Below are 24,603 nucleotides of genomic sequence, written 5' to 3'. Positions count from 1 at the left end.
GCCTCTCCAGGGGGACTGGGCCCAATACCTCCTGCCTCCCTTGTTCTGGCCATCCCTGCTCCTTTCTCTGTCCATCTCAGCCTCTTCCCCTGGCCCCATCACCCTGCCTCAGGGGCCTTCCATTCTATACTCTGGACTAGAAAGACTTTGGATTCTCCCAACCTCCTTTCCCTTTAACCCAGACTACTAGCCCCTTAAGGTTATACCCAGGCAGTCAGCTCAGAGCCTCTAACTCCACCTCCCTAAATCCTTAGGAGCTGACTTTGCCTCCTATTTCACAGGAGACACAGAAACCGTTGTCCTCATCTGCCACCAAACTGGTGGACTCAATCCATGGCACCTTCCCTGCTGGATGGACTGGACCCACCCAAATGGACTTTCCCTGAGGCTTCTGCTCAGGTGAGCATGTGACGCCTGATGCTGGGAGCCCTCCCCGTGTGTATCACCCTCGGCTACCCACTGCACCGGCCCACCATCCAGCTATCAGGCCCATTCTCAGCTCACCTCCAGCACAGAGATCCTCAAGCTTCTCTGCCTGGAAAGATCCTTCTCTGACTCACTTACTCCTCCAGCTGCCCCATCTCTCTTCTTCCCTTCAGAATAAAACTTCACAGCATCTACTACCCTGTCTCATCTTCACTCATTCCTCAGCCCACTGCCACCAGCATCTGCCCTCAGGGCACACTAAAACTGCTCCCCCAGAGGCACCAGTGTCCTCTCTGTCAATAATCCCAGGGACTACATCTTACCTTCACCATAAGGTCCCCTTCTCACCACCCTGCATTACTCCCTAATCTATTACTTTGTGGTGCTCAGCCTCTGGGGTCAGAGAGACCTGCTTGCATTCAGTTGTGGTGACATCACTTCCTAGCTGTGGGAACCAAACCTCTCTGAGCCTCAGTTTCCTCAGCTGTAAAATGGTGATAATAGTAGTACCTGCCCCATAAGCTCATCACGAGGATTAAATGAGTCAACCAGTGAAAAGGACTTACTTAGTGTCCAGCATTTACTAAGTGTCACTCAGGGGAATTTAGCTGTTAGAGTCTTTACCTCCATGTAGTTCTCTGCCTCCCCATCATCTGTGGTCCAGAGATCTCCCCACCCCCCACTGACCACCACAGTGTCCTGACTATTCCTAGCCATTCTCCCCACAGTAGCTAACCTCGGCTTCCCAGAACCCAAACTTTCCAGGACCATACTCCTGAACACCCCACAATTCTTTCGATGCTTCTAGCATGAAGCCTAAACCTCATTCTCCTTTGATAGATTTTGTAAGTATTTTTAAAACTGGAGACAAATACTATAAATGTGGAGACTTACAGTAGCACTACTCAGGGGTTTTCTTTGCTATAATGGAATGCAAAGTCAGGACTTTTAAGGGAGGATTTGCAGGAAATGTTCAGCCTCCCTAGCTTTAAAACCCACTGAGCTTTAAAATTTCCTCAAAAAAATCTCTTTGAATTAAAAAAAATAGAGGCTTCTCTAAGAAATCACACATTTTTGTACACAGGTCCCCAAAACTTTTATATAGAAGGTAACACCAATCCACGGTTGATTAGTCAAGAAGCCCTGTGTCTCTGGGTCAAGGATCCCCAGCCCTGCTTGTGTGGAGTACTTTATTTTTTTTTTCAGTTTTAAGCTCCAAGTCTAATAGGGCGGATGAGAACAAACAGTCCTTTCTAGTCCAGAGAAAGAGCAAACGTTACATGAGAGAGGGCAGATGATAACAGCAGCTCACATTTATTAAGCTCTTGTATTATGAGTTGAGTTTATTTATTTATTTATTTATTTATTTATAGTAGAGGGAGAGGGGAAGAGGGGGAGAGGAGCAGAGTGAGAGAGACAGAGAATCTTAAGCAGGCTCAATCCTGTGACCCTGGGATCATGACCTGAGCCGAAATCAAGAGCTGGACGCTTAACTGACTGAGCCACCCAGGCAGCGCAAGAGTCAAGTACTTTAAATCAGTACTTCTGCAATGTCGTATGAATCACCTGAGAGCCTTGTCAAAACGTAATTTTTGATTCAGAAAGTCTGGGGTGAGGCCTGAGCATCTACACTTCTAACAAGCTCCCAGGTGACCTGAAGCGGCAGTTCTGAGGTCCAAGACGGAAGTAGCAAGGCTTGGGATCTGTCTCTCCCTACAAGATTGTTTCTTAAGAGGAGGGACCAAGTCTGTTCTATTTCCAGTGCTTACACACAACTAATAGTTTGTTGAATAAATTATGCCTAGTGAGTACCTCGCTGTAAACTTTCCTGTGTTGCCTCATTTCACTGTGCCTTGGAGACACTCTTCGTGCTTTCTGAGGATGCTCTGAGCCCAGATCCCAGGGCCCTTCCTTGCCCGTGGGCTGAGCAGGGAGCCGTGCATTCTGGCTAAGGGCACTATTCTCTCAGCACTGTCTTGGGTCACAGCCTCTTCACCTGCCTCCTCTTCAGCCACATCCTTGTCCTTGTCTTTACCAGATCTGCTCCTGCTCAGAGGCGTGAAACACCCAAGTTCCTCAGCATAGCCTTCTATCCTTCATCTCCCCACACTGTTTGTATCAGACCTCCACCTGACCCCTAGCTCTTTCACCCTGCCTCTCCTGTTCCGCCACTCCGGGCCCCGTTATCTCAAAGAACTCTTCCCTGTGCCCTGCCACATTTTTCCACTTTGCCAAAACCCCCTGTCCTGGGCCTGTGTCAGGGCCTGACACACCTCATGGGGCAGTGGTCCCCCCCTCCCTTCAGGGGCTGCCTCTGGGCCCCCTACCCTCCTGGTTTTCCTGCTTCTTCTCTAGCTGCTGCCTCTCTGGTTCTCTATGGACTCCTCCATGGTCTGTCCCAGCCCACTTGTCTGCTGAGCACAGCTTCCCTACCCAGCCTGTGCCTGCCAAATCCGAGCTCTCACAGACTGGGGTCAGGACCCCTGCAATACAGCTCTCTCCACTGTTCACCTGCCCCTATCACTAGAGACCCAGCCTGACACCAAACGCTGCCCTCCCCTCCTCCCTTGCCTCGCCTCTCAGAGCTTCCAATTCTACTTCCGAAAACTTCCCAGGCCAGCCTCCTCCCCCTGTTTCCCAGTGACAGTTTTCTCAAAGACCCCTATCCTCAGGGGCCCAGGCCCAGCTCCTCCGTGCTACCAAAGGGACTGCCCAGTGCTTGCCACCAGGCCTCTGCTAGGGGTTAAGATCTCAAAACACAGGACAGAGTCAGGCTGTCAGACCAATGAAAGAAGAATGGGCATCCAGTGCCTGGGCTCCATCTGCCCCCTGCTAGGACCAGAAAGTGTTGAGGAGAAGCAGCCTAAAGGCCATGAGGCAAACCACTGGGGACATTAATACCAGTAACTCAGCATGAGGGTGGGAGATGTCAAGAGATGTGCTTCTTAGTGGATGAGCCCACATGTGAATACTTAGCTGTGTGACAGGCTTCCAGACAAATCCTTGTCTGTTCCTGTGGGCCTTCACCTGGACACCCACACAGGACCAGGTGGAGCCAGGCAGAGAGGGCAACAGAGGGTCAGTCAGAGCTGGCCAGGGGATGGTAGGACCAGGTCCCACTGCGCAGGAGGCTTGAGTGAGCTCAGAGTCAGGCAGCCCCTCACCTGTCAGAGGGGTCCTTTCACCTGTTCCCACTCTGTCCAGTGGCCAGCCCATCTTATTCTCCTAGGCAAAATGAGGAGATACCCTCTGAGTAATTTTTTTCCAAGTTTCAGTGATCTCCAGCACTAGAAAGTGATGAATAAGTCTGTGGTTTGCTATGGGGGTTCCATGTCAGATAAAGATTCTTCCGACGTCCGCCCCTTCCTACACCACCAGGGTGTAGGCACACTGCCTCAGCGCATAAAAGACGGGAGACTGTTGGATGCTTCAGAACGCCACGAAAGACCAGGACAAGACAGAAAAGACCCTGACAGCTTGAACATGAGCAACCTTCCCATCATGTACCTTCTCCTGCTTCTTCTTGGATTCCAAGCCCCTCAGGCACAGGGGCGGCCCTTTCCGACATACCAGCTGAACCAATACTTGGCAAAGATTGATGAAATTATGCAGATCTTAAACAAGTTACCCTTGCCTTCACAGGTGAGTAACTGGGATAAAGTTGGCATAGGGTAGGGAGGGCTAGCAGGTGCTTCAGGCCAATAGGACTAATGGACTCTCTCTTCCTCTGCCCCCACAGGACCCCTTGGACCCAAATGAGACAGAGATCCTGAGGGTAAGCACTCAGCCCACACTTGGGTGCACTTGGATCCCAATCTACTTCCTCCAGGGTGACCTCAGGCATGTCACACCATCTTGCCTAGCCTCCGTTTTTCATCTGTAAATAGGATTAACAGTATCTATCTCAGTGGGATCATTGTGAGAATTAAGTGGGACAAATGCATAGAGTCACCAGACCAGTGTCTGGTGCTAACTAGTGTTGAATACATTTCCTCAGCCATATCTATAACATGAAAATGCCTTTTTTTAAACAAATACAAATGAAAAGGCAGCTCTAGGTGAACAATTCCAAAGGCCTTAAGTTCATCATTTTTCAGTGGAGCAGCCTAAAATTTCCCCCATGAACATGCCTGCTTCCTTCCTTTTCCTTAAGACACTGAGTCGTTTTTCATGCTGATTGGGCCTTGGCATTATCACTTACAATTACTTTTCCTAGTTCCAGTTCGCTTCCATGGTTATCTCACCTTTGTTTGCATGGCACTCCTTGGGTCCAACAAGAGGTTGAATCTCTCCTGAGTTTATTGGCCATTTGTATCCCCCTCTTTAAGGCATGCACAGTTAACAGGCTGCACCCATGTCCTGCTGGGGTCTCTGCAATTTTCCTCCTAATTTCTAGGAGCCCTTTATCCAGTCAAGGCATTAATCCTATTATCTGGCCTCTTAGCTGCAAATATTCCCCTTGGTCAGCCCTTCACCTTTTGTAGATCTTCTTTTAAGCAATGCTTCCCCAACCCAGGTGCAGAAAGAGCCACCCAGGCCCTGTATGCAGCTTACCTGGAACCAGGGAAGGTCAGGGCTGAGAAAAGTTGGCTTTCTTTGGGGTGTGCACTCACCTGTAGACCTGTGCCCTGAAGATTATCTCAGGAACCCAACTGGGCAAGAACGGGACTAGGAGGGGATTGTCCAAGGATGTCCCTGAAGGCAGTCTTGGAAAACCGGGGATGACTTCAGCCATGGGAAGGCTGAACCCCAACCTTCTCCCCTCATACGTATTCTTGGTCCCCTTAGGAAAACACCCTTCTGAGGCCAAACCTGGATGCATTCTTAAAAGCTGCAGAAAATTTCCATGAAGATGGACTGCTAATCTGGAAAAATCTTAAGGTGGGTGAAGCTGTTGAGAGCTTTGGGGATCCCTGCTTTGGCCCTGACCAGCCTCTGGGAAGCGGGGTAGCAGGACCTGCCCCTTTTTCAGGTGAGACCCTGACTGTATGCTTTGGTCTCTTCCCACAGGAATTCCTGCCACTCCTGCCCACTCCCACACCCAGGGTAAGCTGACCCTCGAGATGCCTCTGCAGGTGGTACTCTTAGCCATGACCTGACCTCTAGCCTGTCACCTACCTTCTAACCTAATGCCACTTTCCTGGTTTCTTAACAGGGAGACCCAATCCATATCGAGGAGGATAACTGGGTTGATTTCCAAAGGAAATTGACTAAATATCTGGAAATCCTTGATAACTTTCTGACTTTCAAGGAGAAACACTGAGTCCTAGAATTCTCCATCTGATACCCCTCCTTCTCTGGGCCTTCTCACCATGGGGCCTTGGACATCAAACACAGCAGAACAGCTGAAGATTCTGGGATATCTCTCACATAGTCCAGAACTGGAGGGATTTCACTTTCTCCTGTGGATTCAGATGAATTGTTAATTATCTGATCTCTGAAATGTGCTGCCCCCATTTGGCCTTTAGTGATTATACTCTCATTTTTATCCTATTGAATGTATTTATTTATGTATTTTTATTTATTACATTGTGCAATGTGAAATGTATTTATTTTAGCAAAGGAGCCTATGTCCTGCTCATTCTAAACAAGACTCAAGAGGGGGACTTGGAGGCTTGTTAATTTGTACCTCAGGTTTTAAACTGGTTTCTATGCATCTGAGAAAATAAACCACACTCTCTGAACAACTTCTCTGTTGCCAGTGTCTCGATTTGACTCAGTCTTAGTAACTCTCTTGCCTGGTGATTGAGCAGCCATCCAGCCCCCACCCCCAGCAAGCCTCCCTGCCACCAGATGGGCCCCGGAACCCACACCCTGGCAATCTGTGGTCTACTGGGAAGCCAGATGGAGTTTTAGAAAATGCAAATCTGACCAGGTTGATCTGATACTTTATTTTCCAGTCCTCAGGGGGGTTCTGGACCTTGTCCTTAACCTTAGGATAGCAAGAGAGGCCTGCCTCCACCTGGTGCTTCTATTTCCTTATGTCTGCAACTACCAACCTCCTTGATGCTCCAGCCAGTAGATACAGTGTGGCTTCTTGGATGAACCACACACCTTTTTTTATACCTCTAAATCTTTACCCACACTGACACCTCAACCTCGAATGCCCTGATCCTGACTCTGCATGGTGAGTTCCAGCTACAGACACCAACTCAAATGCTGCCTACCTCTGGGCTGTCCACACTATTCTAGGACAGGGCTCTTGTCTTAAATAGGTGGGTAGATGGGGACCCATTGGAAGGACAGCCATTGTAGCCCAGGGTGGCACAGTCTGATCTGAATGGTGGAGGTTAGGACATCACTGAGTGTGGCTTCCATGTGCCACCTGACCCCTGATGTCCCACTGACCCTCTAGCTCTGAGTGCCTCCATCCCTGGCTCTCTTGCATGCTGCCTAGGTGCACTTTCTCCAGGCTGGCATGGTGGGGGAGAGAGGGGAGAGTGAGCCCTCCTCTGTCACCATGCTAAGGAGCAATGTCATTCTCTCTGACAAGTACCATAAAGGCTTAGGATGCTGACATCAGATGCTAGGGTCCCAGCCCTCTTCTTTTCTGTTTCCCACCTTGATCCACTCCTCCCCTTGGGTCATGAGTAAGGAACAGCCTGGCTGCTTGAATGGGACAAGAAAACGTGAGTGATCTACTACCGCAGAAATATACCCTCCACATTCCTCTTCCTAATACAATTTTGTGTTCCCACGAAAACAATTTTCCTCTCACTCATTCTGCCTCTCTCCAGCCTGGCCCACGGACAGCACTGTGGGTGCTCAGGGAAGATTCTGTGTTGGACTTGGCCCTGGAAGGAGCTGGAGAAGCTGCTGCAGTTTCTGGTGGAGCCACTAGGGGCAGGCAGGCCACTGGTGAGATGCTCCAGGACCCTGGGGGAGGATCTGAGAGCATGGGCCCAAGCTTCCTGATTCTTGGCTAGCTTTCCCACTTCTACTTCCCTGCCCATTCCCTCTCCACCCACACCTGGTGGCTGCTCCTGTTTTCATCCCTGCTGAGGCAAGCATTTGTGCCCCACTCCCCTGTTCCCAGGATGAGTCCCTGCTCACCACCTCTTCTTCACTCCCTGGAGAATGCGTCAGCTGCCTTCCACCTGTGCTAGCCCTGCTACCCTCTGCCCTGGTGGAGAGGAGAGGGACCCAGTGACCTGTCCTGCCATGCTTCTCCCACACCTCGTCCTCAGCAGGCCAGAGCCAAAGGTGGATGGAACCAGTTCATACCGGCTCACAGAGCCAGTGTTAAGTCTTGAAAAGTTGCCAGCCAGTTATCAAACCATCCATACCTTGAGACAGGTCACAGTGAGTATTTATGCTATGAACATGGGCAAATGCTACAAAGTGGACTCCTTCCCCTGGGAATCTGTGGTTTAACTTTTACCAGCTGCTGGAGCTCCCCTCACTTGAGGTGTGGAGAGGTAGCTGGCAGTCTGCTATGTTGTTCTTACCTGGCTGTCCCCATTCAGAGCCCCTTCTCAAAGCTCTGTTTGTGCTGCAGCCACACTATTCTCACTCCAGGCTGGATGGCACTATCTTCCTTCAGTGCCTGGGACTTCAGACATTCAGCAAACTCTGGCTGAGCACCTATGTATCAGGGCTTATATTGGACACAGGGATATGGCAGTGAACCAGACAGATGGAGGGGATCTGGGGAGGGTGCTTTACATTGAATGGTCTGGGAAGGCTTTCTGAGCAAGTGACACATAGGTTGCAACGTGAATGACAAGAAAGTGCCAGATGTGTGACAATAAGGGAGGAAAGAGCTCTAGACAGAGGGAACAGTGCAAAGATCCAGAGACTGAAATGGGCTGAAAGCATTCACAGAACAGAGATGACCTATGATAGAAGTGGAATCTGGCGGGGAGCCCACAACCCTTCTTCAGCTTCTCTTTCTCTCCTCAGGCCCAGGCCCAGCCCAGGCCCTGTGTTAGTGACTGAGGACTACAGGAGGCAGGAGGTGGTGGTCAGGTCAGACACAGACCTGGCCCAGGAAGATCTGAAGGTGTGAGGGAGGGAAGTCAGCAAAGATAGCCCCACAAAGCAGGGGAAAGACAAGTGGAGGTGACACGATTGAGAGTAGGTGAGCCTTTTCCAATATTCTGGGGTCTCACCACTGCCCTTCTTACAGAACAGATGAACTGAGGCTCACCCTTGATCCCAAACCCGAGAACAAGCCTGGGGCCAGCACAGCCCTGGGTTGGGGCCCAGAAACAAGTCAGGTTGGGGCACTGTTATATCATGCTCAGCTGCCTGCAGGAAGAGGGCTTATGACTCCCTGGCCCAATGGGAGGCCCCAAGGTGCTCACATCTCCCTGGTATGTCTGTCAGTTTCATGCTTTCTCTCCAAAGGCTACCCAGAGTGTCCTTAGTGCCAGATCTATAAGTCTATTTGCCACTAGTGGGCAGCAAAGCCCCATCAAAAGTCCCAGGATGGCCATTTGAAAGTCAAAGTTCCCACCTTCCCAAATCCAAGGTGCCTTTTCAGCAGGAAAGTAGATGACTTCAGCCAGGAATTTTATTTTATTTTTTTAATTTTAATTTAAGAAACATTATAGTTTTTCATTGGAAGGGCAATATAAGATAGCATGTATCCTCTTCACTGAAAAATTTGTAAATTCAGAAAAATAAAGCAGAGAGAAATTGCTAGGAAGGCCAGTGTTTAAGGAGAGGCCCCCTCAGAGAGGCATCACTCACCTCACTCCATAGTGTGAATCCTCCTGCTTCAGGACAGGCTCTGCTCCTCCCACCCTGTCCTGGAAACTTCATTTGACTCAGTTCAGTAAATAACCTGAGGACCCACCATAGCTTACCCAGGCTGGGGTGGGGGACTGGGGAGATACTGAGTCAGGCCCTTGGGGGCCTTTTGACCATGTCCAATTTGGCCTAGCACAGTGCGGTGGGGGTTATTTCAGACAGAGCAATGGATGAACAGGTATGGGTCTTGTTAGAGGGGCTTGCCACAGAGGGTGATGCAAAGAGAGCTTGAGAAGGGACTAGAGGTTCATCTTGCAGAGAGAGATACAGAAAAGGATGTTTGGCAGATGACACTGGGGAGAAAGAGAATGAAGATCTAAAAGTACAGGGTAGGCTGGGAGCACAGGAGCATCTAGGCCACTTAATAGGGCCAGAGTTGGGTGCTAAGCGGCTTGGTGGAACCAGGCCCTCCAGTCACTGCCTTTGCCCCTAGAGCCCAGTCACCCAGGGCCCCCAGCACCTCTGGGTCTCAGCCTCGTCCCCTCCCCCATTCATTCCTCTCTGATGCCAGGCCAGCCCAGCCTGGCCTGGCCACTGTGGAGACAGCAAGACTGAACAACCATGGCCTGAGAAGTGATGGGTGTGTAAAGGGAGAGACAAAGGATGGGGTCACAACAGAAACCATGTTTAACATCCACAAGAAAGATCCAGAACAGAGGGAGAGAGGTGCTGAAGGAAAGAAGAGCTGGTCAAGCAGAACAGGACCCCTGGCCTATGGTGGCAGGGAGGGTGAGGCAGAGGCTGTCTGGGCCAGAGTAGAGTGTTGAGTGAATTCCCACTGGGAGCCAGGGCCTCAATTTTTCCCTTGAAAACCTCAGGTCAGGCTTCTGGAGGGGGTGTGAGAGATGGATCAGGCAAAGTTGCTGCTGTCCTCCTGGACCATGGAGGGCTCAGGGAATCCCCTCAATGACCCCATCTGTGATTAACCCCAGTTTACAAATAAAGAAACTGAGGCACAGAGAAATTAAGGGAGCCTCTGACTCCAGAGACTGTGAATCCTTAATCCACAGTGCTTTGGCCAATGCTAACTGAGGCACAGGAGCCTTTCAAGTGTAGTCTCCTGGCTGGATCCAGGCCTCCGGAGGGACCTCCTAGCTCTGCGGCCTTGTGGTTCCAGCCCCAGTGGTGAGCAGCACAGCCACAGAGCCTCAGCTCCACCCCACCTAGCCACCACACACATAGCACCCAAATCCTCTACATGCCCACTGTCCCCTCCTACCCAGTGACCCCCACATACACACACACTGGGGCTGAGATGCAGAGCTTGGCCCTCATTGCTCCTGTCCATGTGTCCCCCATTCCCACATGCCTCATGGAGTTTCTGAGAGAAACCACCGGCTCACAGCTCTCTCCTGCCTTGGCCAGCAGTCAAGGCCTCCCTACTCCCACCCAGCTCCTCAAAGACTCCAGGGTCAGCTTTCACTGCAGTTTTGGCTCGTTCTTTGATACCCTCCCCCTTCCCTCCGCAAACCCTCCGTGCTCCCTACGCTCACAAAGTCCTAGTCTGAAGCCTTCTTACTGCTTCCTCAGACCGGCACTCCCAACCCCAGCTGCCCCTGAGACTTCCTTCAGCAGCACTGTGCAAGTATCCTGCAAGTGTCCTGACTGAGCCCTGCCCTAGAGGGCACATGGGCTATGCTTGAAACCAACCAAGTGCAGCCAGGGACAGCAGGCTGTGTAGATGAAGACATGCACCTCTGAGGTGACCATGTTAGGGAGGAATGGGCATCTGGAAGGGGAGGAGAAGGACAGGGGCCAGCTGTGACTGGGTATGGAGAGAACATAGTCATAGCACAGAGCTATAAGAGCATGGGAGTGGGCAGTGGGTTGATGGAGTGCTCTCTCTTCTCCATTGTGTCTGTCCTGCTTCTTGTATGCGAGCAGGGTCCCTCCTGAATATGGTAATAAAAACAACAGACAGCCACTCCTCCCCCTCAGAGAGGTTGTGAACCCTGAGAGGCATGAAACACTGGGGATGGGCCCACCTGCATCAGTGGGTACCCAATAGGTATGACTGTTCTCCTCAGCTGATGGCCAGACTCAATGACTCCTTGTTCCTATGAGGCAAGGCCCTGGGACCTTTCCTCCTGAGGACAGCCTGGGACCACCTCCTCCTTGCCAGAACGAGGTGGAGGACAGGACTAGGGAGGACAGCCCCCGTCCTGATGTTCTTAGTTGGCTCTTTCCCTGTGACTGTGCCATTTCCCAGTCAGTGGACCTCAAATACCCAGCTGCCCAGCAGGGTTTTCCTCCTGGGGCTGGGTGTGGGGAGGTATTGAGGCACTGGGGAGGGGTCTGTATAGGGAAACTCCCTTCAGGGAAGCCTACGTCCACGCCAGGAGAAGTCTCTGGAGGCCGTCCACATCCCGGTAATTACTCTCCTCTCAAGGCCAGGAAGATAGATGCTGGGGGCCGGGGAAGGGGGGGCAGGGCAGGGGGTTGTGGGGGAGGGAGGGAAGGCATCCAATCAGTCAAAATAGAAAACACCCCTCCATGTAGCCCGGCACTCTCCAAAAACTGCATAGTGTGCCTCCATCCTCTTGTGGAGATGAGCCAGTTGGGGCTCAGAGGTTGGAGTCATAGCCTGAGGTCATGCAGCAAGAAGGGCCAAGCTTAGAGGCAAGCCTCCAACTCTGCATTCATAGTGGAGGGAGTTGTTGCACCCCAGCAGGCTATATAGGGAACTAGGCTACAACCCATACTAGGGGTGGCCTGTGGGAGTGAGAAATAAATGTGTGTTCAGGGAGAGGGAGTTTTGAATCTGTTGCCCCAGGGCTGGGAGGAGAAATCTCCAAGGACCACCTTTAGCCATCCCAGAGACACTTTGTGGCCACCCCCCCCCCCCAACTCTCTTCATTATCACTTTTATCACCACTCCTCTTGGGCCCTCTGCCTCACAGCAGGGGCTGTTCACTTCTGTGAGGGGCTAGGGGAGTATGGTGCCAGAATGAGTTGGGTGCTCTGCCCAGAGGCAGAGATACATAATAGAGGGTAGAGGGTATGGCCTTGGGGTTCAAGGCCAGGGCCCTCTGGGATCTGAAGAACCAGAAGCAAGAGATGTGCCTGCCTAAACAGTGCCTCAGTGAAAGCCCAAGCGAGCCCTGGCACTTCAGAAATGTCCTGAAGGAGCTCTTTCCAGAACCACCAGAACTGAAAGCCCACATCTGCAACCTTGATTCTGGCCCACCAGCCCCAGAGGAAGGAAGGTTATGAGAGCTGGGTACAGATCCCCAGGTACTCAACCAGCACATTGGCCTGGATTTCAGCCTCAAAAACCAAGGACAGGGAGGGGCATAAGACTTGGGCGGTTGAAAAGGCTTCTGGTAAAGATTTCTCTTCCTTTTCATTTTTAATGCAGTATCCAATGGCTCTATCCCAAGGAGACAGATAAAGAAAGCGGCTCCTTCTGGATGCCTGATGACATTCCTACCTGGGGATGAGGCCAAGAGACATTGATTCACAGGCAGAGGATGCATTTCCAGACTTGGAGAAAGTACTCTGGGCAGGAGGCATAAGTGGTGGAGAGGGCATCATGGAGGGCATGCCTGATGAACCCATCTGTGGGATGTTACCAGCCTGAGTGTGCAGTTAGGAAACAGCAAGGAAGTCCCAAGAACCAAGAAAGGAAGCAAAAAAGGGTGTCTCATCATCCTTGGCCCAGTCTTACAAGTTGGTGCTCCTGGGCACTACCCAAGGCCCAGCTTACTTTGTGCAGCCCTCTGGTGAGAAGAACTTCCTCTTTACCAATGACTTCCAAGTGTCTTGGGTCCTGACCTCTCCCTGACCTCTGGGCCCATGTAGCCACAACTGAAGGAGTCTTCCTGGAGGTTCCCTGGCCTCTTAAACTTGCCACATCCAGTCCAGTCTAGAACAACTCCCCAAACCTCTCTGCTACCTTGGGTCTCTCCCATTTCATCAAATAACCTCACTGTCCACACAGTTGCCTGAGCCAGAACCTTGAGTATCAGACTCCTCATTCACCTCTTGCCCCAAACCCACACATGCAACATGTCCCCTCAAGGCCTTCTTTGAATTTGTTTCACTCTTATTTGTTGATTCCCCCTCTTGTCTCTTCATTCTCTGTGCACGGTTGGTTGATGCCCTCAACATGGTGTCCATGAGTCTAGGCATTGCCCTCCCTCTCCCTACCTAATGTGACCACCAAACATGAGCTCCAAGTACAGCCACAAGTGGTGGGTCCTCCTATAGGCTTGAATGCAGAGAGTCCACACATGGTTAATGGTTAATCACCTTCAGATCCTCCCAGACCAGTCAGGACTCACCAGTACCAGGGACTGGGGACACCCAAAAAACAGGATCAGAATTAGGACTTGGACAGGCTGGGTCTTTTTGAGGTATACCTCTGGGGACCTAGACAGAGGAGATGCCAGAGTGATCTGCCTGGAGCTGTGACCACAAAGGCCAAAGATGTTGCTTTGTGTGTCTGGTGTGGCCTGGAGTGACCGGGATCCTTTCTCAGGGAAAAATGAGCAACTCCTGGTGCTGTCCCTGCACCAGGGTCTCTTGAGTACAGTGCCAGGACCCTGTGAGCCCTGAATCTGGGTGGAGGTTGGGCTTTCTACCTCATTGCATCTGTCCAGAAAGATGCTGTCAGGGGCTATGGCTGGGCAAGGGGCATGTGTCCCTGATAATTCCAGCAAGGCTGAGTCTTCTGCCCAATTTGGGCTTCAGAAGCCTCCCAAAGTGATGGGAAGAGGAGAAGAAAGGTTGAAGCACTACCTCCTTCCTGGGAGGTTTCTCCCACAAAGTTTCTGGATAGACAAAAGTTTCCTCTGTGAGGCAGCAATAATTAAACCCATTGTAGAGATGAGGGACCCAAGGCTCAGGGAAGAGGGACTTCCTTGGGCTACCCAGGGATCAGTGGTGGAGAGCCCAAACCTGAAACACAGAGATGCCTGGGTGACAGGCTCTATTGGGGAAATTCTGCCCTTGGCCTTCAGGGTTTCCCTGAGACATTCACAGGCCACTCTGGCTTCCCTGCCAACACTTGTAAGAGTCTCCTTTTAAGCTGCCCTAATGGAGAACATCCTTCATCTGTCTAGCCAGGCAACCAGCATTTCCTGGCATTCTGATCCCTGAGATAGTAACAGAAACATCAGGGGAGCAGGAACAGATATGGGTTCAATTCCTGTCTCTGCCATCACAGACTGTGTGGGCGGGCCTCTGGTCGCCTAGACTCCCACACCATGGGTTGGCAGGCCTAGGGAGTATGTGATCAGCTGATATGTCTGTGTAGGGGTTCCCTGGGACATGATGCACTAGGACGCCTGTTTCCTTCAAGCTGTGGTAACTTCCTCTCTGATATGGAGCCTGGGGTAGCCACATACCCATTTCCTCCAGAGCCTATAGGAGGATGCTCACAGGAAACCCCTTCCAGAGGGTTTTCTCCTGGCCCTGTGGGAAGGGGCCAAAGAGGAGTCACACTGTTCATCACAGTCCCCGCCCCAACCCTCCCACTGTTCTATCCGGGGCCCTTGAGTCAGCACACCCGCTCGATGTTATCGCTGCCACTTTCCATGCGGTGCAATCTAGGAATGTCTGTCTGTGTCACGGCCTCAGTCTTGATGTCATCTCTCCAAAAAAAAAAAAAGGAGAAGAAGATGTGTTTCTGCCCACGAACCTCATGGCCAAACCCAGGAACTCTGTCTTTCCCATGATGACTTTGGTACCTATAGGCCAGCTGCTGGCATGGACCTCTCCTATGACTCCTGCTTTTCCTCCTTTCCCGCTCTACTGGAACCCTGGCCACTGGCCAGTGTCTCACGTTTCTAGCATGCCCCTAGCCCTTAAAAACTGCTGTGCTGGCCCTCAGCCCTTCTTTTGACTAACTTTCTGTGGCCTTAGTGGTTGCATGGACAGGAACCACTCACAGGCAGATCTGTCTTCTGCACAAGCAGCCTCCAAACTGCTGAAACTTCCTGTAGGTCCATAGACACTGCAAACCTGCTTCTTCATCCCTGGGTCCCCATCTTAGATACCTTGACAGTGGTTCTAACTCTTCTTATGTACATTAAAAAGCACATAAGAGAGGGTGTTGAGTAGATTAATCTTGCTCTTTCATTCGTAGAGCTATAAATACCATAAAGGCAGGGCCCTGTAGGTTTTCCATCATCCTTGTATCCTCTTCCCCTCCTGGGAACTCAATAAAAATGAATGAATGACTGAATTACTCCATTGTATCATCTAGTCCCATAAATTTCTACCTCCTAAATATCTCTGGAAACTGCCTCCTCTTTTCCATACCTATTCCTAAAACTTGCTGTCTCTCCATTCCCCAAACATTCTTCCACTAGCCTGTCCTCTCCCTCCCTCCCACAATGTGACTTGCCCACCTGACGTTACCTCCCCTTTCAGCCTGCACAGGGAGGCAGCATCCCCTAGGGAGGGTCTTTGGTCCCCATGGATCCCCAAGTTGTGAGAAGCGTTTTCTTGGGATCCTTCAGCTCTGAACTTCTTCCCTGCCTGGATCTACACAGTGGGAGGATCCACTGCTCTCTCTCTCTCTCTCTCTCTCTCTCTCTCTACCAGGCTGAGAGCCTCCAGGGCCAGAAGTGAGGGCCAGTGGGAGGGTCCCATCCATCTCCTCCCCAGCACAGAGCCTGGTACAGATTGGAAATATTTGTTGACTAACTGTCTGAGCTGTGACGACTCATTTCTAAAAGGAAAGTGACCTTCCATCTTAGAGGGACCACACCAGCTCTATGCCTCCCTGACTACTCACTTAGCCACTCACTGTGGTTCCCAGTCTCTACCACCCAGGTTCCAGATCACGGTCTGACACAGATCTCCACTCTGTGTAGCATCTGCATCTAGTATCCTCAACTACTCTGGTGCCTCCTAAGCACTTCCTAGAAGGGGCTGAGCAGAGCCCTCATGGAAAAGGGGGAAGGACCAGGGCCTGGACACTCTATACCCTCACTCTAGCCTGGCCACCTAGGAATGTTCCACCAGGCTCAGAAGGGCAGGGCTGGCCTCATGCTGGGTCCCTGACCCTGGGAGGGGACGCAGCTAGGTCTGGAGGACTAAGGTATGTCTTTCCTGTGCCAGTGCAGCAACGCTCCTGCCCTACGGTGAAACCTGCCAGGGCTGCAGGCTCAGGGCATGGTACTTAGACCCTAAGTTCTACCTGCTCTCGAGGGGTGTCTACTTGAGTCCAGCAGAATGTCATTACTGTGTCCAACTGCATCAATCTAGACTGAATCTGGGGCCCCAAAACATCAGTCAGTGTGGGGAGCTTTTCCCATATCAGAGGGGCACCTGCAGAGGCATGGGGGCTCACATGGATGTACCTCATGTAAAAGTCCCCTGCCCAACACACTTGGAAGTACAGACACATCCAATCACACTGGCACACAGACACTCAGAAATGCATATGTGTGCAGCCACACCCTGTGGCTAAGAAACTCACAGCATGGGGCAGCAAACACAAACTCGTGCTGTCCTCTCCAAACTTCATTGTGAAAAGCAAACACTTGTCAGCCCCTCAAGAGACTGGCTTTTTCAGAAACAGTTCCTGTTTCTCAGAGAGGCCTCTGGAGCTGGAGGTGAGCTGGGGCAGGGGCCATGTAAAAAATTATGCCTGGAAGATCTTGTTTGAGAAGCCATTGTTCCCTGAAGCTCCTGGCACCTGCCAGGGGCTCTACAAAGGAGCGCAATGTCTACCTGAGAAGGGTAGTCTGGTCCACAGAAGGAGGTGAGGCTCTATAGCTCAGAGGGAAGCATCACTCAGCAAGGTGGTACTGGAGTCAGAATTTGAACTCAGGGCCCTCACCCACCCCAGCTGATCTCTGCAGCCTGGGGGTTAAACAGAGCTTTGAAAACCAGAACTGTTGCTGTCAGATGGGATCTTACCATGAAGGAATGCTCTGCAATCTTGTTGGCTGGACATGATGCACACACATGTGTCATTCTCTCTGCTCACAGGGGGCTATGAGGCAGAGGTCCCTGGCTGGGCAGGCCTTGTTGACTGTTTTGGATCCTGCTCTGGATCTCAGGACTGTGCCATTTGGCTGGAATGTGCCTAGGTGGACTGTGGTGCAGGCCTGTGAAGGTCTTCCTCCCACTCAGATCTTTCACTGTAGCCAGAGGAAAGGGATCTAGGAGAAGAAGGGAAGGCTGATGTTGGAATGGGCCCCAGGGTGGGCACAGCCAGCCCAGAGCCTTCTTGGGATTAGAGGCAGGGTGGGGAGCCTGGGTGTAGGAGCTCGATCCAGTGTCCGGATCCAGTGTCCGGGGCCCAGGCCCCGCCCTGGCCACTCCAGGCCAGGAAGTCGAAACTGTGCCCAGAGGCTCCTCAGAGGAAGGGGGCAGCCTCATTGGGCAGACTAGCCAGGGAAGGCTGGAGGGTGCTCAAGGAGGCAGGCGGATGCGCTGCCAATTCTTGGAAGGACTTATTAACGAAAACCCCTGAGCCTGACCACCTGGAGGAAAGGCTCACCGTTCCCATGTGTGATAAGGGCCAGGAGATTCCACAGGTCAGGTAGTTCCCCCGCCTCCCTGGCGTTTTGTGGTCACCATTAATCATTTCCTCTAACTGTGTATATAAGAGCTCTTTTGCCAGTGAGCCCAGTGCTCAGAGAGAAAGGCTAAAGTCCTCAGGAGGATGTGGCTGCAGAACCTGCTTTTCCTGGGCACTGTGGTCTGCAGCATCTCTGCACCCACCAGTTCACCCAGCTCTGTCACTCGGCCCTGGCAACACGTGGATGCCATCAAGGAGGCCCTGAGCCTTCTGAACAACAGTAGTGAAATAACTGCTGTGATGGTGAGTGAGGAAGGGAGTGCGGTCCGTGCCTGAGCCATCTCACTGGCCTGGAGTGGCCCTGTCAGTTTGATAACACAGTATTTTCCTTTTCTACAGAATGAAGCAGTAGAAGTCGTCTCTGAAATGTTTGACCCTGAGGTAAGATACTCCTCTATGACACACCTTCCCAGAGGCCTCTACTTTGGGGGGTGGCTCCATTTTAGATGGACTCTCACAAAGTCCACTTTCTCTCCAGTCACCTGGCTGCCAGAAGGAGGGGTGTTCAGGTGGCCACGGGCCTTGCCCCTGTGGCAGACATGTAAACTCTTTTGTTAGCTGAGCAGCCATGGACAGACCTAGCATTCAAGGGGGTGGGAGTCACGAGGGGACGGGTAAGTAAGCAGGAGTTACTTTGAGACCAAGCCCTGTGGAGACAAGAGTGCTGACTACAGAGAGGCGCAGAGGTATTTCAGGGTCAAGCCTTGTTCACATAGCAGGTCTGGGGGATGTCCCATCCTGCTCCTTACTGCCCGAATGGTTGGGGGATAGCAACCTCCTTCCCTGGGGACTGGGACCCTCTTGAGATGCCAGGGAATGTGGCTGTGCTAACTGAGGGTGGCCTGAGCTGAATGGTGCAGATTTATGTTTACATGAACAGAGCAGTACGGATGACTAGACCCGGCATCACCCTGTTCCCCTCCCAAACCCTACTCCTGGGGGACAGGGCTGAGAACAGGAAAGAGTGACAGGGAGGTTGTCATGCGCCCACCAGAGGGCACTTGGCCACTTCTCACCAAGGAATGGACGTTTCCCACAGGAGCCGAAATGCCTGCAGACTCACCTAAAGCTGTACGAGCAGGGCCTACGGGGCAGCCTCATCAGCCTCAAGGAGCCTCTGAGAATGATGGCCAACCATTACAAGCAGCACTGCCCCCTTACTCTGGTGAGTGCCCATGTCAGGGTCCCAAGGTGGAACGTCTTGGCCTAGGAGGGTTGAGGACTGGGTAAAAGGAGAGGCCTTTCGCTGTAGCTGTTCAGGACCCTAAAGGGTTTTTGTGTCAACAGATTCATAATGATTAGCCCCTTCAGAGGGTCAGCAGCCCTGATTATTTTTATCTCTTGGAGTTAAAGCCATGGAGCTGGGAGCCTACATACTCCCTAGTGGGAGTAGGCTTATGCTCTTATTATCATTAATGAGCTCAGTGGTGAGGCAAACCCAAGGAAACTCAGGGCCTGCCTAAGGTCCAGGGTACATTCCTGGGCCCAAGTGCTACCTCCCAACAGGACTTTTCCCTGGCCCCTTGTGAGGTGCCTAAATTGCATGGGAGTTAGGAGGGGGTCATATCCGGATTGGACAAAGGCCCCAAACAGTCCTTTCCTGTGAGGAGTGAGGTCTGTGGACTTGACTTCTGCTCCTTCTGAGTCGCTGGAGCTGGCCTCTGAGGAAAGAGGCAATTTGTCAGGTGCCTGTCCCGGGCTGCGACTGGAGGAGTTGTGCACCCTTTGAGTGACATATGGTGGCAACCTGTCACCTGATCCAGGTCAGCAGGCGGGCCCAGAATGGGTTCTAACAGGCTGTGCAGAAACACACTGGTGCTTCCCTCACATTACCCATTCATACCTGGACCCAAAGTTTTCTTTTTCTTTTTCTTATTTTTAAGGAAACGCCCTGTGAAACCCAGACTATCACCTTCAAAAATTTCAAAGAGAATCTGAAGGATTTTCTGTTTAACATCCCCTTTGACTGCTGGAAGCCAGTCTAGAAGTGAGGCAGGCCAGTCCTGCCAGGAGCCAGCCCTGAGAGTGCACCTCGAGAATCACTGCCCTCGAACCTACGGATTGCTGAAACTCAGGATCTTCACTTTGGAGGGACCATAGTGTGGGGCCTGGCCATGGGGGGCGGGCGGGGCCAGACTCGCACTGGAACACGCTGCCCCTGATATGGGCTTGGTATGGGGAGCGGGCAATGTTTTACATTGGCAGGGATCAGTAATATTTATTTATATATTTATGTATTTTAATATTTATTTATTTATTTATTTAAGATCATACTCTATATTTATTCAACACGTTTTACAACAATAATAAATTATTAAAAGCCTCTTCTTATTTGTGCCGTTTCCAGTTTATTTTCAAGCTTGAGTGAATGCTGACAGTGAGGATGGGAGGAGCTGCAAGGTTGGGGGTGGTGCCTGAGGGGCGGCACTGTCGGAGCAGAGGGGAGGTGAGACTTGGCCTGGGTGCTACATTCTGCACACCTAGACGTGCTTCCCTGGATGCTCAAGGGTCCCACTGCAAAGAGAGGTTTTCAGGTTCACTTGGAAGTCCAAGGAACCTGGTCAGTGGGCACTGTGCTCCAGAAAAAGGGCCTTATACTTCCTGAGAAGGCTTGAGGGTTCCTGGGGCTTGGCTGGCCACTGGTTGAACAGGCCTGCCCTTGAGCGAGGCAAAACACCTATGCCCCTCAGAGGCCTGGACCCTGTGACCACACCCTGATCCTCATACTCAAGGTTTCAACCACTCCTAATTTGAACCAGGAGATAGACTAGCTGTTCAAGAAAAAAAAAAAAAAAGACAAAAAACAAACAAAAATAACCACAGGGGTCAGAGCTCAGCATATTTACCAAACTTTCCCCCAAATGGGTGATCTTAATCTCTGAGAGTCAGAATGTAAATTCAGAATTTGTTAGTACATGGTTCTGGTGTGGCATTTTTCTGAGCTGGCTTTTGTTTTTACATGAAGTTTTGCATCTAATCAGGTGCCCTTCCCTAAAATCCAAAGCCTTCAGGCCAAGAAAGAGCAGTGCTTTTCTCTTCCCTTTGCCAGCCCGGTTGAAGGCCATGTTCCTGAGCCCATTCCCTTGTGTCCCTTCTGTGGACAATGAGGAAGTGGGTGGGTCCTCAAGTGTCAGGTAAACAACAAGGCCACCCTTCTCTTTGACAGGTGGGCCTGAGGAAGCTGGCTTGGTGCAGCTGTTCCCCCTGACTGGCTCTCTCTCTCCACCCCACCTACTCTCTCTGCTCTAGCCTGCACCTGCAGACAGCACCAGTCCTGGCCAAAGACCTTTCCCAACAGGCAGGCAGAGAAGGGTCGTGACTCTAGATGTGATTACAAATAAAAATTCTTAGACCAAGCCTGATTCTCAGCAATAACAAGAATCCATGAAGTGTGCTGTGGTCATAGAAAATGCATGAAAAGCATATCTTGCCCACTGATAAGGTACTCTCTGTCTTCCACGTAAGCCAGTGATGACTGATAAGAGATTTAGCATTTCCTTAGACTCACATATATAGGTACCCCTCTCCACATAAATGTGGAGCCAAGCCCAGGGCTCAGATTGGCTTGGAGCTATCATCAGGTCATACCATGTACCTGTATGTGTTCCTGGCTTGTGCACTCTGGGGATCAGAAAACCATTCTGCCTCGATGAAGACAGCCAGCGCATCTGCTCACGACAATCACACCGCAGTCTGTGCTGAAATTCAGAAAGAACTTTCGGCTGACAACATTGTCTACAACGTAAGTCTGGGTCTTCATCAAACATTACTTTGCTCTTAGTGGCCCTTTGTGTTTCTGACCAGCTTCTCCTGCTTCCAGGGTTCCTTCAAAAGGCCCCAGAACACCAGTGAGGTAAGGTGCTGTCTCCCCATGGACCTTCTGACCACATCTGAAAGGGATCATCACCCCAGTCAGCACCCAGGGCAGAGATAAGAACAAAAGATGTCAGAGTGAGAAATCTGGGAAGAAAGCGGAGTTTGAGTTTGGAGCTGACAGCTCAGCCAACAGATGAGCGAGTGGCCAGTTTTTAGGCTTTTCCAGGCTCCCTGATCACCACCCTAGATCAGTCCTGGGCCTGGGGACAGACCAGACACTCACTGCACAGCTTACAGCACCCACCAGTGTCCTGTGGGACAATCAGGGTAGGGCCTGATTCTGAGTTCAGGGCTCCTAGCCAGGGTGACCAGGCATGGATGGGAATGGTGGTCAACTTGTGGTCTGATGTACACCACCATCATCACAGTGCCCCCAACCCTGTTTCAGGAGCCCTGCTATGGGGAGTTTACAAAGGTCTTCATCTCTACCCTGAAGGAACTTACGAAATACAACGAGCATGACCATCATATAAGAAAGGTTTATAAGGACATGAAAGAACTCACCAGAATCTGCCCAAAGCTGGAAGTAAGTTGCTATTTGCTCTTAGGGGAACCTCATGCCACCACAGTCAGGGGGCCCAATGGGACAAAGGACTTCTTACGGCCCCCACTTGTCACATGTGAGGCCTCAGGTACAATTTTCTGATCCAAAGGAAGTGCACTCACTGACAGGGGCTAGGGCTTAGGAGAGTGGGGATTTAGGGGTTGTTTCAGAAGTTTCTGTTATGCCCTCTGCCAAGTCCCTATGCTCAGGGGTCAGTGTGGAGCAGGTCTGAGACAGGTCAGAGTAGGGCTGGTTAGGAAGGGCTGCTCAGCCAACCTTGGTTCGGTGGCCAGTCCCAGGGAGCTCTGGTTTGCCCTGCTCCTGGGATTCCTTCAGGGCCGATGAGTCCCACTGGGAGCCTACTATGTGGGGATGGGCAGTGGTTTAGGGGGGGCATGTTCTTGGGAAATGACCAAGGTATTCCTCTATGTTCGGCCCCCTGTTTACACATCCCCTTTGTGCTCTGACCCTACTTGTCCTGGGCAACCATGGGACCTGCCCACACTTTGCTGCTCTCTCCCCAAGGCTATATGGTCCTCAGACCCTGTGCTCCAGACAGCCTCGAGTGCCCCCTTTAAGGGCCTGCCCAAGGTATCTCCCAGGGATGGAGGGTTTACAGGACCCTTGTGGCTAGAACAGAGTTTGTTTTTATTTTTTTCTGCTAAAAAGATGACTTAAATATGTATTTCTTATTTAGCCAACAGAATCACCCAAGAACTGTACTACTGAGAAAAGTAATTTCTCACAGTTCAAGGAAGCCTTACAGAGTGTTGTCATATCCATAGAAGGATGGAAATCCTGTAAAAGGGTCAAGAGCAGCCTGTGAGAATCCATCTTTTCAGTGAAGCCTGGTTAGAGATGCAAGAAATGGAACTGGAGGAGCCTCAGGAACAATTTATAGCCAGGGTGGGTGGGAGTTTGCTGGCCCTGGGCTGGCTGATGAGAATGTGGGTGGGTAATAAGGATGGGGGTGTGCCTGAGGAAATTATTTCTGTAAATGATGCAACAGCACCTACTATTTCAATAAAGTTGGGGTATATAAATGCTGGTGAGTGAGAGTTGTGATAGAGTTTAGTCTCCCTGGGCCCTTGGTAAACTGGAAGGGGCAGAGGGCTGGGGTTGATGGTTCCATAGCCAGGACTCCTGACCTGGACAGTCAGGAGTCTCTCAGGAGGGGGGCCCAGGAGGGTGAGTGGGAGCCCCATCTCATCTGCTCTTCTGCTATCCCTCCGGTGGACACAGAGTAGGACACAATGATGCACATCAATGTCTGTGCGTCTTATTACTAGCCCTCTTCTCCCTGTGCTCTTCAGAACTCGAATCAGGTCCTTTCAAAGATCCCTCCATCCCCAGCCTCACTCAGCACCCAAGCACTCCTGGATCTGAGGGCCAAGACTCAAGGCTCAAGGCCTTTCCCTCTGTGGTGTCTACTACTGCTCCTGGGCGGGGATGGGGGGGTGTCTAAATCTAATTCATCATCTCCCCTTGCCTGCTTTCTTGCTGAGGACTGGTATAACCAGAGAAGGGTCAGACCTGGTAAATGACTCAGGGGCATAGGGCTTTGAGCCTACTCACAGAGGACTGGGCACAGTAGGGAACCTGGACCAGGTGGGTGGTCCACAGGGAGTAGGGATATCTCCAACCCCTAGCTTCTTTGAGACCATCAAAGAGCTATCTGACTTCAAAGTAAAGTCCCTCACAACACCCTTCAGTGTCCCCTTGGTATAACAGCCCACTCCCCAAACTGCTTTTACCCCCAATCCCCCAGCATATGGGGTCATGCCTGTAGTGAATTCACAAGTTACTCTGGTCCTGAAGTGATGCCAGACTGAGGTACTGAGCTCTGATCCCCTTATCTTCAATTCTAACCCTAACCCTGATTTGAAGAGTTTACTGGAGGTGACAGCCTCCTACAATCCAAACCTTCCAGACCATGAGCTCCTTCACCAAACCAGGAAAGATAAAGATGTAGTGCTCTGGAATACCATTAGGTATCAAGCTGCAACCACAATGTGGCCCAAGCCAGACCTTTAGGGAGTGTGCAACATCTACCTTCTGATAGGGCTTGCCTAGCTGTGAAGCTTTGGATTGTGCCTGCAGCCAGAGCACAGACCTTCCACAGCTCTGCCTACCCCTATCCCTTGCTCCAGGCTTCACAGACCACTCCCTGCTCATCTCCACCTTGATAGGCCACATCAGGCCAGATCAGCAAGTGTGACTGAGCAAAGTTGCCAAATTATCTCAGAACATGGAGGATAGCCCTGTGACTCAGTTCTGGGTATCAAGGCTGATAGGCCCAGGGGCCAAAGATAATTAAGATAAAGCCCAGAGGAAGCCCATGGTGCACTCCCCACAGACTGTGAGCTCTACATCTAATTCATCATCTCTCCTTGCCTGCCACATTACATGGGTGCTCAGGGTTCCTAAGGTTACTCCTCTGTACTGAGCACCAGAGCCTGCAGGA

At 51.4% G+C, this 24,603-nt stretch overlaps 3 protein-coding genes across 3 annotated transcripts; all 3 read left to right on the top strand.

Annotated features, from left to right (window-relative positions):
• The first annotated feature begins 3,909 nt into the window (after positions 1-3,909).
• Positions 3,910-5,746, top strand: IL3 (interleukin 3). Its single transcript, XM_025923946.2, has 5 exons — positions 3,910-4,068; positions 4,166-4,201; positions 5,215-5,307; positions 5,437-5,472; positions 5,582-5,746. The coding sequence occupies exons 1-5, from the start codon at positions 3,910-3,912 to the stop codon at positions 5,687-5,689; spliced, it is 432 nt and encodes a 143-aa protein (XP_025779731.1). The 3' UTR covers positions 5,690-5,746.
• Positions 5,747-17,603: 11,857 nt separating this feature from the next.
• Positions 17,604-19,910, top strand: CSF2 (colony stimulating factor 2). Its single transcript, XM_025924777.2, has 4 exons — positions 17,604-17,962; positions 18,059-18,100; positions 18,759-18,884; positions 19,603-19,910. The coding sequence occupies exons 1-4, from the start codon at positions 17,804-17,806 to the stop codon at positions 19,702-19,704; spliced, it is 429 nt and encodes a 142-aa protein (XP_025780562.1). The 5' UTR covers positions 17,604-17,803; the 3' UTR covers positions 19,705-19,910.
• A 1,347-nt stretch (positions 19,911-21,257) lies between these two features.
• LOC147584480 (uncharacterized) lies at positions 21,258-23,262 on the top strand. The gene is made up of 4 exons (XM_086719463.1): positions 21,258-21,461; positions 21,540-21,572; positions 21,984-22,121; positions 22,837-23,262. Exons 1-4 carry the CDS (start codon positions 21,309-21,311, stop codon positions 22,963-22,965), a joined length of 453 nt encoding a protein of 150 aa, XP_086575589.1. The 5' UTR covers positions 21,258-21,308; the 3' UTR covers positions 22,966-23,262.
• Positions 23,263-24,603: the final 1,341 nt, after the last annotated feature.

Source organism: Puma concolor, chromosome A1 (assembly GCF_028749965.1).
Source record: "Puma concolor isolate L17-30 chromosome A1, mPumCon1.1.hap2, whole genome shotgun sequence".
Lineage (NCBI taxonomy): Eukaryota > Metazoa > Chordata > Mammalia > Carnivora > Felidae > Puma > Puma concolor.
This window is presented reverse-complemented; position numbering and strand designations above follow the sequence as displayed.

Excerpts from the sequence above, each read along its gene's own strand:
- IL3 (XM_025923946.2), top strand. The coding sequence starts at position 3,910 with ATGAGCAACCTTCCCATCATGTACCTTCTCCTGCTTCTTCTTGGATTC. Across the intron at positions 4,202-5,214 it reads ATGAGACAGAGATCCTGAGG|GAAAACACCCTTCTGAGGCC; the intron begins GTAAGCACTCAG and ends TGGTCCCCTTAG. Across the intron at positions 5,473-5,581 it reads TGCCCACTCCCACACCCAGG|GGAGACCCAATCCATATCGA; the intron begins GTAAGCTGACCC and ends GTTTCTTAACAG.
- CSF2 (XM_025924777.2), top strand. The coding sequence starts at position 17,804 with ATGTGGCTGCAGAACCTGCTTTTCCTGGGCACTGTGGTCTGCAGCATC. Across the intron at positions 17,963-18,058 it reads GTGAAATAACTGCTGTGATG|AATGAAGCAGTAGAAGTCGT; the intron begins GTGAGTGAGGAA and ends CCTTTTCTACAG. Across the intron at positions 18,885-19,602 it reads AGCACTGCCCCCTTACTCTG|GAAACGCCCTGTGAAACCCA; the intron begins GTGAGTGCCCAT and ends CTTATTTTTAAG.
- LOC147584480 (XM_086719463.1), top strand. The coding sequence starts at position 21,309 with ATGTACCTGTATGTGTTCCTGGCTTGTGCACTCTGGGGATCAGAAAAC. Across the intron at positions 21,573-21,983 it reads GGCCCCAGAACACCAGTGAG|GAGCCCTGCTATGGGGAGTT; the intron begins GTAAGGTGCTGT and ends ACCCTGTTTCAG. Across the intron at positions 22,122-22,836 it reads GAATCTGCCCAAAGCTGGAA|CCAACAGAATCACCCAAGAA; the intron begins GTAAGTTGCTAT and ends TTTCTTATTTAG.